General features: G+C 39.3%; 1 protein-coding gene across 1 annotated transcript in view; it reads right to left on the bottom strand.

Moving 5' to 3' along the window:
* Positions 1–2,377: 2,377 nt before the first annotated feature.
* PHRF1 (PHD and ring finger domains 1) overlaps positions 2,378–15,358 on the bottom strand; it is a 33,216-nt gene continuing 20,235 nt past the window's right edge. The window contains 7 exon segments of the mRNA XM_070932639.1: positions 2,378–3,276; positions 3,278–3,370; positions 3,598–3,726; positions 6,777–7,040; positions 7,454–7,605; positions 8,565–11,252; positions 13,971–14,125. Coding sequence (XP_070788740.1) covers positions 3,229–3,276; positions 3,278–3,370; positions 3,598–3,726; positions 6,777–7,040; positions 7,454–7,605; positions 8,565–11,252; positions 13,971–14,125 — 3,529 coding nt within the window. The 3' untranslated portion in view covers positions 2,378–3,228.

The following is a 15,358-nucleotide window of genomic DNA, read 5'->3' as shown; positions in this document are numbered from 1 at the left end:
TGTAGTATTTCAGGCAGCCACTATCCTCCTTACATTTTGGAAAGTAAACTCAAATGTTCCAACATGCTTAAACCCATCTGATTGTGGATGACTGTCATAGGTATTATTAATGATACCAATGATTTTTGGTTTCTGTTGTCTTTATTGTACATTTTAAATTTGGTGCCTTGTTGTTGCCTGCCCAAAGTCCTTTTGGATTGGATTGGATTATATATTAATTCAATCCACTTTCTCATTAGATAATCCAAATGAAGGTCAGAAATGCACTATTTTGTTTCACAGGAGAGAAAAAAGAATTTTTAAGTATTCTTAAATATTCGAAACTGTTCAGGGAATCAAATGTCCTCCAGACGTGATAGTTTAATTACTAACACTGTAAACAATTCCTCCACTGAACATTAATTTATTTCCCCATGACTTACTTTTCTTAATGGCAGCAGAGTGCTTGTGAGGATGCTAACACTCCTACAAGTCCCTATGAAGGGCACACATGAAACCAATGTAATCTGTATGTGGAAGGTGCAACATTAAGTACTTCATAGAGCACATTTCTTACTCTTAGTTTTTAGAATCTTTTCACTTATTTTGTTCTAAATGGTTTTAGAAATCATTTCACTGGATTTAATGATGTATTTGGTGCCTATCCCCAACTTTTAAAGTGAAAAGGGGCAAAAACAGTACATCTTGATTACGCTTTATATTAATTAATTTACACTAAAACTTACTCTCACCAGAACTGGCAATTTGACAGCAGCAATCTCAGCATACCCTCTTCTCCAATTTCTTTGACACTTCAGCAGAGTACTTAAGACTGTGCCGCTTTATTCCAGCAGATGACACTTACAGGTGTTGTTAATTTGGGATGTCCAATAATAAATTGTAGGGGGAAATAAATATCCAGAATTATCTGCACAGTGCTCCTGATGACTACAAGTGATTTAGGTCATCATCTAAACAAAAAATTATGTTATATTACAGACAGTAATACGATGTCTGCCAAATCCTCTTTTTTTGATATCCACCTAATTTTCAGCCTTATGGATTTTTAATTTTTTAAAGGAAATGCAAAAATATTATTCAACTCCTACCCTCAAAATGACGCTAGAGCACTGCACACCAGAACAACTAGACACAAGAACAGTTTTTTCCCGAATGCCATTGCTCTGCTAAACAAATAATTCCCTCAACACTGTCAAACTATTAAGTCTGCACTACTATTAATCTTCTCATCATTCCCATCACCCATCTCCTCCCACTTATGACCGTAACCTTGTTGCTGGTATCCTTACAATTTATATTGATATTGTTTCCTGATTGCTTATTTGTAACCTATGACTATCATTAAGTGTTGTACCTTATGATTCTTGTTGTACCTTATGATTCTTGATTCTTTTATGTACACTGAGAGCGTATGCACCAAGACAAATTCCTTGTGCGTCCAATCACACTTGGCCAATAAAAATTCTATTCTATTCTATTCTAAGAATGATTCTAGGACCTATATCTCTAGATAATAAAATGGTCACTTGTGACAGCCCATTTTATGTTTTCAATATGTGCTTAGCTGCCTAAAAAAAAAATCCCACAATGTTCAGCTGAGGGAGACAGAACATAATAGAAGACTAGAGGGAAGTGGGGTGAACGAGTTCTCCTTTTTGCTTTCTAATGAAAGAAAAAAATGAACCAGTTTTGAATATGTTAACTGCCACAGGGATATATTCCTTATACATAAGGTTGCTTGGTTCCTTCCTTGGAAGAATAGTTAACCAACTTGTGGCAATATACCTGTCTCCAGAATAACTTCCTATCTAAAAAGTAAATCTGATGCAGAATTCAATTCTAAATGGAAACCATTCCTGTGTTGCAATTTGATACATGTATTTTGCACCATACCCCAATGTTTTTTTTTCTAGTTATGCCATTTATATTTCAATTTTCATGAGTATTTTTAATATCTAATTTATTATAGTATATTATTTTTATCTAATTTATTATAGTTTGCAATTTTAGTTGATTATCTGTACTGTATTAACCAGGATGCATTTCCAATTTAAAGCTTAATGAATTTCCGGTTTAAAGCTTAATGGTGATTTTTACTTCTTTAAAAAGTCATATATTTCATAATTTATAAAAAGTAACTAAGGATACATAATAAAACTGTAACCTCTGTGACATTTTAGATTCTATTTTACTTATTTGTATTTTACAACCATAGTTTTTTTCTTTTTATATGACTTCTACCTTTCCTTCTCTATAACTTTTTATTTAAATTAAATATTTTAAAGAAAGCGAAATTCTTGAAAACTCTGCCCGTTTGACCTTGATTAACACTAGAAATCAGGAATAAGACCAGAATCAACAAATAAACAAGTATGAATAAGAAACAATTCAAAATAATTTTATAAATTGTAAGATTTCTGCTGTATACATGGTCTGGTTGCATTCCTTGTGTTTGCTTTCCAAACTCTGGTCTTCTCCATCTCTCTTGTTCAAAGACAGCTTGTTGAATGCAAGATGGACTCAGAACCAGCCTTCAGTACATTATTCACAGGGAGCATGACACAACTCAGTTCACTGCCACGCTGTCCCAGAGACCCCAAATAAAGTTCCTCATCACGACATTGTTACAGAATGTAAATAATCACCATCTCCATGGCAGGATTTTCAGAAAAAATTTATAAAGGTTAACATACATCTGCATGTCCCATTTGATTGAACAAGTCCAATATTTCTTTCATAGGACAAGGGAAAAAAATATCACGGTTCAAGTATGAAACCAATTTTTGAGAATCACAAAAGAATCTGTATTTTTCATAAATAAGAACAACAATGGGAGGAGCACACACTGTCGTATGCCGGATATAAAAGTGTCTGTGTTAAACTCTGGTGAGTGGTGCAGAAATTAAAAAAAAAAAAACTGAGGCTGAAGTAAAACCATGACAAATAATTAGGCCATCCCCACCATACACACGCACGCACACACGCATCCTTTCCCCAGTGTTTCCTCAGAGGTTAAGGAGCCCAAGGGTTCCTCATCAGCAACCAACTCCAAGAAAGGCAGGCTCCTATGTGAAAGTGTGCCCAGCTGCAGGAAGGTCTTCTGCATCCAGTTTCCAGGGTGGGGGTGAGAAGGGATTGCAACATGCAATGGTGTATTTCTGCTTCCCTCGAAGGGAAGGAAAACATTGTCATCCGGAGAAGCTTTTCTGCTTCTCCCACGGTTGCTTCTCATTTCTTGGTTGAGTCATGAGGCTCTTCTTCAGCATCAGTCTTTTTTGTGTTTCCTGATATGTTTGTATTTCTCCACGTATGCCTTCACGAGATTAGCCACCTTCATGGGATTGATTTCACCGCTTTTGCTGTGACAGATCTGTAGAGAGACCCAAAGGGTAGGTCAGTTCCAGGAGTTAATGCAAGCAGCACTTTCTGTATTTCTTAAGATTGACTAGCAGGAGATTGCTGTGTCAGCTGCTAAAAACCAGCCACCAAGACAACCACACTCAGACTTATTTACTTACCTTTCTTTTCTGTCTCGTTCACACGCGCTAAAACAGCCACCCTCTAAAGAAGAAAATATAACCATTCCACAATTCCAACCTTTTGCACAGCTTTCCGAAGAATGTCCTTGTATTCCTCCTTTGTGATCTCCCTCTTCTGGTAAAAGGGTTTAATTGCGAGTTTCACTTCTTCCACCGCCCTCTCTTGCATGTGAAGCTTCTTCATGTACTGCAAGCACAGACGGAAGGCTCATTCAGTGACCTCTGTGCAATGAGCATCTCACAACGTTCAGTCAAAACATCTTCTGGTTACATAAATTTTGGCACGTAAATTTTTTTGCTGCCTTTTTTTTTCTTTTTTACAAAATTGTTATTTTACTGACTGAGCATCAACATGCAACACAACGGAAGTCGGAATTTTGAGATCATTCCAGATGTTACTCCTCTCCTTTGTTGAGAGGAGCAGAGGTACTACAGTATAGATATCAATAAGGTTCTGTATATTATGTATAACATGAACATTTTTTTCTCAGGATTAATAGCACAAACGGTTCTTCCTTCAAATTCTTTGGAAAAGATAAGAGGCTGGATTTCATAAGAGAAAAAGCATTTTAAGTGTGATCTGAATAGAAGCTCAGAACCAATTTCTTCATTAATTTAGCTTTGTTGTACAAGTAGTCTTCTCTTACTGACCACTCATTTAGTGACCTTTCAAAGTGATGATAGCACTGAAAAAGGAGACTTATGACCAGACCTTGAAGTTGCAGTTGCTGCAGTGTCGCCACGATCACGTGATCCCGATTTGGGCACTGGGCAGCCAGCATGCCTTTGCAATGACCGCAGTACCCCACAGTCCTGTGACCATCATTTGTGACCTTCCCTGCCAGATTCTGACAAGCTCAGTCAATGGGGAAGCTTACAAGAAGTCAGAAGTCAAGATCATGTGATGTCATGCTTAATGACCCATTGTGATACGATGACCAGAGATGACATTGTAAGTCAGTGCGGTCAAGTGATGTTTCACTTAAAAACTGCACCACTTAAGTGTTGAGTTGCCAGTCCTAATTGTAGTCATTAAGTGAGGACTATCTATACTAGGTAAGAGTCATGTTGGATCAGACGCCAAACCTATATTTTTTCCCTATAGTGACTTCTAAATGGCCCTGGATGTACAGCATATAAGCACAACAATACTGTCTTCTCTTAACTTTTCCTATAATTAGTATTAAGGGCCATACTGCCACCATAGCAGTAGCCATTAATGCACTGCATGCATTTCATTTCATTTCATTTCATTTCATTTATTCGAATTTCTATACCGCCCTTCTCCTTTCGGACTCAGGGCGGTGAACAGCCAGATAAAAAAACATCTATACAAACATCACAGTTAAAAAATAAAGTTAAAATAATTTATAAATTTGGCCCATAATTTAAAACTTGTCAATTAAAATAAATATTAAAATTTTTAAAACTAACCCTAAAATCAGGACAGACCGGCTAGCTGAAAAAAATAAGTTTTTAGGGCCCGACGAAAAATCCGGAGGTCGGAGATCACTCGTATCTCTGGGGGTAGATTGTTCCATAGGGTAGGTGCCACCACAGAGAAGGCTCTCCTCCTGGGGGTCGTCAGCCGGCATTGTCTGGCCGACGGCACCCTGAGGAGGCCCTCTCTGTGGGAGCGAACCGGCCGGTGGGAGGCTATTGGTGGCAGAAGGCGATCCGTAAGTACCCTGGCCCTAAGCCATGGAGCGCTTTGTCTTAAAATATAGAACTTGAGAGCCATCTCTGTTTTTGCAACAGCAAATGCTATATATTTTTACCATATTTGGCCATTCAATGAAAGCAGCCCCATAAGATTCAGCTGCAGCTGCAGTGGTGGAGTTTGCAGAAACATTTGATAGATAAGTACATTTAGACAGTAAGAAGCCTTCCAGAACCACCTTGTAGGGGAGATGGGTGGCATAAAAACGGATGGATGGATGGATGGATGGATGGATGGAAAGGAAGGAAGGAAGGAAGGAAGGAAGGAAAGGAAAGGAAAGGAAAGGAAAGGAAAGGAAAGGAAAGGAAAGGAAAGGAAAGGAAAGGAAAGGAAAGGAAAGGAAAGGAAAGGAAAGGAAAGGAAGGAAGAAAGAAAGAAAGAAAGAAAGAAAGAAAGAAAGAAAGAAAGAAAGAAAGAAAGAAAGAAAGAAAGAAAGAAAGAAAGAAAAAGAAAGAAAGAAAAAAAGAAAGAAAGAAAGAAAAAAAGAAAGAAAGAAAGAAAGAAAAAAAGAAAGAAAGTTAAAACATTGGCAGGATTTCCTATTCCAACAAGGGCTTTAGTGTGAACACTAAACTGAACTAGGACCTAGTTATCTTCAAGACCGCCTGCTGCTACCGATGACCGCCCACCGACCTGTGCGCTCCCACAGAGAGGGCCTCCTCGGGGTGCCATCAGCCAAACAATGTAGGCTGATGACCCCCAGGGGTAGGGCCTTCTCTGTGGGGGCACCTACCCTCTGGAATCAGCTGCCCCCAGAGATAAGGAGAATCGAAGACCTCGGTGCCTTCTGCCGTGCCCTTAAAACTTTCTTTTTTCAGCAAGCCGGGCTGGCTTAACATATTTTTTAACATATTTTTAATTTTTAATTGGTTTGTTATCTTAAATCTGGGGCCAAATTAATATATATCCTTTTAATTGTTTTTTAATGTTTGTATTGTATGTTTTTATCTGGCTGTACACTGCCCTGAGTCTTTCGAGAGAAGGTGCGGTATATAAATTCGAAATAAAATAAAAATAAATAAAAAACACTGCACACTTTCCTACCTAAACAAAACATCCTTGCAATACAGAATTTAGAATATTAGATTGGAAAGACCTGAGTCCCCAGCTGACTTTGAGAGTGACTGGGGTGACTCTGCGCTCAGGATATTTTTTCTTAGAAAGAGGAAGAACATGATGCAGACGAAATACTGAATGGACCGAAGCTAGAATACGAGATCATCCAATGAAACTGTTCAGAAATATTTTACAAGAAATATTATGAACTGCAACATTAATGTATGCAGCTCCTGGCCACAACCATGGGTTATAGCAACTAACTTAAGATTCCTTAAAGAAGGTGGCACTTTCATAGAGGATGCCTTCAACAATTGTTTCCCCAATGAACATGTGTCAGCCGTGTTCCGTCTGGAACCAAATAACAGGTAAAACCATCAACAAAGACATTCAAGATCAGATTTTATATCCTTAAAAATGGATCAACTGACCTTAAAGACATCATCAAGCTAGCCACCTACCTCTTCATTTTTTGTTTTATCCACTGGAGACTTAGATGCTTTGACTTTTTCTTCTTCATCTCCTGTGGAAGCCGCCTGAATACTTGGTTCTGAAGCTGTGGTCAAATTGCCCCCAGATTCTGGAATTAACCCCTGCTCTGCCACGCAGGTCAGCACAGGAAGATTCCCTTGTATGATGAACTGAACAGTGGGCTGACTGACTGGTGCGTAAGGAGGGAGAACTGAAGGAAGTGGTACGGGCAACGCCAGGTTCTGATTGTAAACCTGAAGAAGAGAAACAGTAGTTAGTCACCATTTATGCTCAAACACCAAGTCTGCAGACCCTTTCCCAACACTTCAAGAAGGGCTGTCTTCACCAGAGCTTTGCATGACCTACTGCCAATTCAAAAGGGCCTCACTCCTACTACTGATGGACAATGAATGGTCCTTGACTTCAAAAAAAAGTGTTTTTATGGAATTTAAAATGTTGTTCTGAAATATCCAATGAATTAGGGGAAGGAAGAGATCATAAATAGAACAGGTTGTAATCCAAAGGTCACGGAATAGTCTGGGCAATATGAAACGTACTGCAGGTAGGGGAGGAAGAGCATTCTGCAATGAAATTGGGCGGGACACAAATTCACAGATGGGAGTGGAATGGCCTTCCATCATGCTCAACTTTTGGAGTGGGAACCAACCTGAGAGGAATCTAGATCGGGAAACATAGGCTCAGGAATCATATAATTGGTTGGAGGAGGCTCAGTTAACTGCACCTGATTTAACGACTGGGTCAAATCCTCAGCTTTCCAGACCCCTTCTTTCGGTTTCTGCTGTTTACAGAATGGCGTCCCTAAAAATTCCCCAAAAGAAGAAAAATTTCAACATAGCAATATATCCAGATGATCACAGCAGATAACACATCTTCATCTAATCAACACTAGAACTGTTTAAGAATATATTTGAAGCAAATCTTATTTTAGCACAAAGGCTATTCTCAGTTTTTATAATTACCTCTACATTCAAATTGACTAGCATATTACATGCTAGGTTGAGTGATACTTAGCACACCTGGTGTGATTCCAGAATAAGGGTGAAGATAACTAAATCCTAAAGATATGAAATTTTCCTACTGATTAGTAACATACCGCGTATTCATTAGGTGTAGGGAACATGGGTCAGTTAACACTGTGCCTGACATTACCTTTGGCACTTATATCTGAATTAGAAAGTAATGATTTGCAATTGCCTCCAAATTACAGTCAAACTTTGGTTTACAATACTGGCTATGAGGTCAATTGCCAGTTCATAAAACACAAAAGAATGAGGGAGACCAAATGAGGAAAAAAATACTGACTAAAAATTAAAAATCCATCATATGACAGTACAATACACAAAAGACATGATAAATAGAGCCAAGAGGGATTACTATTCAGGAAATGTTCTCAGAGATCTGTAATTACCCTCCTAAACATAGCACATACCTGATCTGTACCTGTCTATCACAATAATCCTCAACCTTCTCCTTTACAGACTACATATCTGAAAAGTTTTCAGAACAATCATATGAGACAGGAATCAAAAACGCTGCATGCATGGAACTGGGGCACATGTGTCTCCCCCAAGCTCCCAATGTGTATCTGCACAGTTCCCACTTACGCACTCTAAATGCGTATCAGAAATCTCATTAGCGGTGAATCTCACAAGATGCTGATGTTTGAATCAAGATGGACATAATTTTTAAAATTGAAAAATTGGATTTTATTCTTAATTGTGATCAAATTTTTTTTAAAAAAAATTCATCTTACTTACTTGCTGTTTTATCTACGACCACCACATCACTTTCTTCTTCTTCCTGAAGATTCCACGTAACTCTCTTCACTAATGCTTTAGATTTCAACACAGGACTCTGAGCTACTGCTTCCAGTTCAGTCTTATTTATACCAACTGTACTTTCAACTAATACAGGCTCCACATCTTTTGATAGTACTGGCATTTTGCTTTCAGGCATAGTTTGAGATGGACTTGCCTCATCACAGCTTGGTGTATACACCTCCTTTTCGGGAAAAGAATCTATTAAGAAAGGACATATATCATCGTCGTCTTGTTTAATTTCAATTTCCTCCTGTCTCTCACTGCTTTGGTTATCAAATATTGATGAATCATAGTCTATTGTCAATTCATTCTCAATGGGGGAATCTATATTATCGGGCAACGCTTCAAAATCTGTGCAATCCAGTTGGGAAGGAAGTACTTCATTATCTAACTTATCATCATCCACTCTAGTAGAGTCATCAAATGCAATTTTAATTATGTTATCCTTTGAAGAAATCTCTTGTTCAGGCATTAGATCACAATAAATATTTGTCGCTTCTTGCTCTGTGTTGTCCAACTCCTGTCCCCAAGAAAGAGAATGCTCAGAATTTCTGATTTGGTCATCAAAAGATCTGAGCTCTTTTTCTTGAAGAGGTTGTGGAGACATCTTTTTTGGTTTGCGTTTCTTTTCTTTGGAGCAGGATTGAGATTGTAGTGGCTTTTCTTTAGATTTAGATCCTTTTGATTCATGGGGTTTTAACTCAGGAGGTGATCTTGAATGCCTTTTATGTTTCTCCCGAGATCTAGATCCTTTTGTATCTCTTGAGCTTGAGGTCCTCTCCTTCTCATACCTATCATAGCTCCTCTCTCTTTTGTGTTTCTTTTTTTTAGCTCTCTCAGCACTATTTGATCGGGAACATTCTGGATCTCTTGCTCTAGAGTGCTTTTTCTTTTTCTTGGTTCCATATATTTCAAAAGAAGAATTGCCAGGACTACCAGATTGCGAACGAGATCTCTTATGCTCTTTGGGCCAGACACTTGGTTTTTTATCTTTAGTTTTACTTTTTGCTTTCTTTTTTTTCGATCGCTCGTGGCTACTGGAACAATCACTAGATGACCGACGGGTTTTTGCTTTAACTCCATGGCTTTTGCTATATTTCTTTTCAACTGAGTGGGATGCTGATCTGGAATTTCTGTCCCTTGAATGTGTCCTTGATCTAGATCTTGATTTAGTAGGTTTGCCTTCCTTCATGTCTATCTTTTTAATTTTAACTTCTCTGTGACTCTGAGAACTGGAATTTGATGGGGATCTCGAAAAAGACCGCTTTCTTGCTTGCTCACGTTTAACATTTTGCTGCTGTTTTTCTACTGAGGGGCTAACCCTAACTGTATCCCAATCATCTTCAAAATCTACCCCAGGGCTATCTTTATCATCGTCATTTATCTGCTCTGCATCAATAACCTGCTTAATAGCGGAGGAGCTACAGGGTGTATCTGAGTCTTCCTTATCATCAACTTTATCTTCTTCTGCATCAGAAACCTGTTCCACAAATCTCTCCTTTATTACCATATCATCATGAGATTCTGCGTTACTTGAAGGTGCCTCCAAGGAATCAACCTCAGATTCAAAGATATTTTCCAGCGGGTAGGGAGTAATGCGGCGCACGGTTTGGAAGGTCTGAACTTTTGAACTTCCTATGGATATTGTTCTGGTAATATTAGTGAGGGGTAGCCTTTCAGGGCTACTGTGTGTCGAGCTTGAGTCAGAGCCTGTAGGATCAAAAGGATCGTATATTTCACTTTTGACGGGTTTCGCTTTTTTCAGTGAAAAAAGGGGTGAAGGATTCTCTTTCTGTTGCACTTTATTGTCCACCGGTCGAAACGTATTGCAAAATCCGGGATTAGACAGTCTATTAGAATGAGCCACATTTCCAGGGATGTTGATTTTAAAGCTCTCAAAGGAAGAACTTCCAACTTTCCCTCTTGTTGAAGAAAACGAGGAACTGCCATGAGCAACAGTATTTGCAGAAGTGGCCCCGGTTGAATGGGTTTGTTGCTGAGTAGCCTGCGGTTTGCTGGTTTCCATTCTGTTGCTTTTGATTGGCTGGCTTGTGTTTCCTTTGCCAGTCAACTGTGTTATACAGGAGCTGGGAATGTTATTATTTTGGTCAGTGGCAGGTTGTAGTCCCAGGTGTCCACTGTTTGCTTCCTTCTTAATCTTTGGTATTCTTGGAAGTTCAGAGATATCGGGTCTTTTAGGAGAAGATTTCAAAGGCTGTTTGCCATAAATTGCTTTTGAAATGGAATTGGAGTTGTTGTTTAGTTTAGGAGGTGCAGAAAGAGGGCCCACCGGTAATTTAGAGCCTCCATTAAATTTGAATGAGTCACCTAGTTTGCTCCCGATTCTATTCAGATTGGCTAAATTATGAGTCTGAACAGATCTTGGAGTCATGGAGTAATCAAATCGAATTGGCGTCCTCCCAATTGTAGCATGTGGAGGAGTCACTGTTCTGTTTGTTACGCTTAGTGAGAATGGCGATGACAAGCAAGGCTTTGAGATAGGAGTTTTAGAGTTGGAAGGATCAGTGCCAGAGTTTGTAATTAAGGTCTCCAAAATTGGTGTCCTTGATTGGGAATTGTCCTCCAAAGCTTCGTCTGCTTGTGAACTGCCACGCAGTAATGGGACTGAAAACAATTAAGAAAAAAATAAGTTTTCAATTGTGCTCATATTAATACAAAAAACATTACAATGTTAAAATGAAAGAAAATTATTTTGAGCAGCCGTTATCCTTATGAAATGAGCCACCACTGAAATGTTTTTAGAAAATTATTTTATTGCAAGTATTTTTATATTAGATAAAAATATAAAAATTCTGGCCAGCTACAAAACCCCCAAGAACTACAAACAAAAATAAAAAAACAGAACCTTAATATATAAAAAAGGATCTACCCTGTTTCCCCCAAAATAAGACATCCCCTGATAATAAGGCCAATCGGGCTTTTGAGCGCATGGCAATAAGGCCAAGCGCTTATTTCAGAGTTTGTATATATGTGTGTATATGTATGTATGTATGTACACACACACACACACACACACACACACACACACACACGATCCAGCATAACTGGAGCACCTTGAGCAATTTTAACCAAACTTGGTATACAGATGACTTACCCTCTGGAAACAAATATTGTGGGGAAAGACACCCCTAACACCCTTTGGTGTGTGTGTGTGTGTGTGTTTCCAGCATAACTCTGGAATGCCTGGGCTGCTGAAATGAAAAGGAATGAATTATATCTATAGTGTCAAATCACAGTACTTTTGACAGTGATAATGTGCATTTTGTATTCAAGTTCTGTTAAGATACAGTCTGTTGTGCCTTAAAATGGCTTCTAATGTACATCACAATGGAGTTGCCATAGTAAGGGCTTCACAGTACTCCACAAGGGGGCTCCCTCTGATAAGGGGGATTGGTTCTTAAACAAACAAACAATAAACCCCCTAGGCCCTCAGCTTCAAGCAAAGAGGACAAGTTGGGGGGTGGGGGGGGGAGGAGGTGCCTGCTAATTCAGATAATCACCTCGAAGCCTGTAGAATTTTTCCCAGACTGTTGGCCAGGGCAATTAGGTCTCTAATTCTCACCACAGTGAGCAATGGCTTTTCCTGTCTAATACAGGATTGGGATAAATAAATACCTTGGAAACGCCAGGTTATCAGCTAGTATAATTAATAAAAAAGGAAAAAATATGGACTATATAGAGAAGTCACTTTTACATTAAGTGTTAAACAATGTATGAAAATTTCAAATTAAAAATAATCTCTCTTCTTGTAAAATATGCAATTGTGACAAAGAGGAACATATTGCATTATTTTTGATTAATGGGAAATGATTTCTCAAATACTTCTCTTGGCAATTGCTCATGATATAATCAAAGTTAATTGCCACATATTGAAATGCTACATTCAATCTTAGTAGCTTTTAATACAGAATAAGTGATCTGCTCATGCTCAAATCAGTGCTCTTTTTCTAAAATTGATCTTAATTTTAGAAAATCCCTCTTATATGATAAGCTATTTAAAAACAATTTCACTGTAATTCAAAACATCTATTTGTATTGCTTCCAGATTTAAAAGTAAGTTGTCTCCTTTTACATATATCATATACTGAGTTCCTCTTTTGAAATAAATAAGCATAAATATTCTCTAATTGCTTCCAACACAAGATTTTAATGTTAGCAGAATGTGAATGTAACAATTATCTTATATTACAAAAATATTATATTACATTACAAAAATTAGAATATTCTTCTAAGCAAAAAAAACTCAAGCCCAAAACACGTGTATAGATTTAGACTCAGTGCTTTGTATTGACAATACTCAGTCCTAGTGGGACCAAATGGCTCTGGGTATTTGAACATCCCCTCCCCACCCCCCCACCCCCCCACCCCCCGGCTCTGGGCACATTTCAGCTTTGGTTTTGAACAGGATGGCGCTACTTCAGACAAAACCACTGTGCAATCTGTGGTTCTTTCTAGACTCAAAGTTCTTGCTTCAGGAGCTCCTGGTCATATGTCTGTTACATCCTTTCCTGGACCAGGAGACTCTGTTCAGTCACTCATGCCCTAGTAACCTCTTGATACGACAACTGTAAAACACTGTACATGGACTGCCCTTAAAGAGTAATCAGAAGCTGGTACAGAATGTGACATGTGACACCTTTGATCCAAGAGCTGCCTTGGCTACCAATATGCTTCCGGGTGCAATTCAAGATGCTGGCGTTGCCTCTGAAACCCTTCATGGCTTGAGGGAAAGCCACCTGAAGAACCATCTCTCCCTGGATATTTCTACCCATTCCCATCAGGTTCAGCAGGAGGGGCATGCTTTGGGTCCTGTCAGCTCCAAAGTGTTGTTTGGTAGCGCTCAGGAAGAAAAGCTTTTTGTTCCATGGCATAGATGCCTTCTGGAATGTCATCCGTCTGGAGAGCAGAATGGCATTCTGAACGTTTTGGCATTCCACAAAGCCTTGAAGGTTTGCTTCTCTGCTTGTGTGTGTGTGTGTGTGTGTGTGTGTGTGTGTGTGTGTGATATAGCCCGTTTTCTGGTTGTTTGGATTGTGTGATTTTGTTTTTCCCTTAGTTGCTATCTACAGTTTGTTAACCACTTAGAGCAGGGGTGTCAAACTCACAACGACACATTGTCATCCGTATCACAACTTTCCCCTTCGCTAAAATGGGGGTGGGCATGGCCAGCACGTGACGCATCTGGCCCACGGGCTGTGAGTTTGACACCCCTGACCTAGAGCCATATTTTTGAAATGGGTGGCTATATGAATCAAAATAAAATAAAATAAAACTAAATAATAAAACTAAAAAAACAAGGCTGTTAGAAGCTTTAGATCTCACCAGTTTTCTTTGCTGTTAAGGATCCATCTCTATTAATAACAACATCAGAACCACTCATCATAAGGAGACTCTGTCCAGTCAGGATGCTCCCCAACAAGTCGGGCACAGGGGCTGATTCAGCTTCTGGCTCCGGTATCAAGGCAGGAACACCCCTCCTATAAATCAGAATGTTTTTGTATTGCACAAAAGTACACCAATTGCATCAACTTAGTACATTAGCTTTCCTTAGAAGTTCAGAAGTATAGTTCATGAACTCAGCACAATGATATGGTTTTACACAGGCAACATTTATTTTAAATGACTGCTACCTGTTCTAAAAAAAAAAAAAAAGGCAGCACAAAAAATGAAATAAAACACAATAAGGAAACAAAAGATAAAGTACAGTTTTTTTCTCTCTAGACTGCTGAAAAGAAAGTGTTTGAAAAAAATGCAATGTTGTATCCCATAGGTCCATGCAAGTTTAGCTATGGACTGGAAGAAGGCCAAGAAAATGAAAATCCTGAAAGGGCTGGAGATGGGCAACATGTGTTTCTGGGAACTAGGGAGATCACAAACTCTGAATGGGGTGGCACTGATTTGGAAGGGACAAGTGCAGAGCAGGCCAGTATTCTCTCTCATCAGCACTCAATTGGCCTCAGTTCCCTGGAATGCATTTGAGCAATTGGCCCATGAAGTGCAATCTTTTCTAGGCAATAATAGCCTAGTTAAAGTAGTCTATCTTCTACTACAAGGATGTCAAACTCAAGGTTTGCGGGCTGGATCCAGCCTGTAGGGTGCTTAAATCAAGCCCACGGGGCTGGCCCAGAAATAGCAAAGGACCGGCCTGCAGTGCCTCTGGCAACAAAGCGGGGCGCAGGAGGGCTGCATGCGCCCCCCCCCCAGCATCCTATTTTGGCCAGCAGGGTGCTTCAGGAGGCCGTCCAGTCTGAAATTGGGGCACGAGGGACCCGCATGGGACCCCCACACCCCGTTTTGGCCAGCAGGGTGCTGCAGGAGGCATGTGTCCCTTCTCCCACCCACCCCCCGCACCCGGCTGGCCCGCAGAGAACTACAATGCTGATCCAGCCCTTGAAGAAATCCAGTTTGAAACCTGTTCTACTAGGTTCATGGTTAGGCTACTGCAATGCGTGTTATGCAGGGTTGTCCTTGAAGACAAACTGAAAATGCAGCTGGTGGAAAATGCAGAATAGTCTTGTTTGAAACATTTTCCAGAAAACATATGACACAGGTTTTAAAGGAGCACACAGTAACAACTAATCTTCAAATTTTAAATTAAGAGTCTGAGATTAGCATGTTATATAAAGATGCAGAAGTGGGCCTTCCTTGCTCCAGATTTTGTACAGGTAGTCCTCGATTTACAACAGTTCATTTAGTGACCATTCAAAGTT

The sequence above is a fragment of the Pituophis catenifer genome, unplaced genomic scaffold, assembly GCF_029215685.1.
Source record: "Pituophis catenifer annectens isolate HBS135680 unplaced genomic scaffold, rPitCat1.0.hap2 SCAF_1, whole genome shotgun sequence".
In the NCBI taxonomy this organism is placed as follows: Eukaryota; Metazoa; Chordata; class Lepidosauria; order Squamata; family Colubridae; genus Pituophis; species Pituophis catenifer.
This window is presented reverse-complemented; position numbering and strand designations above follow the sequence as displayed.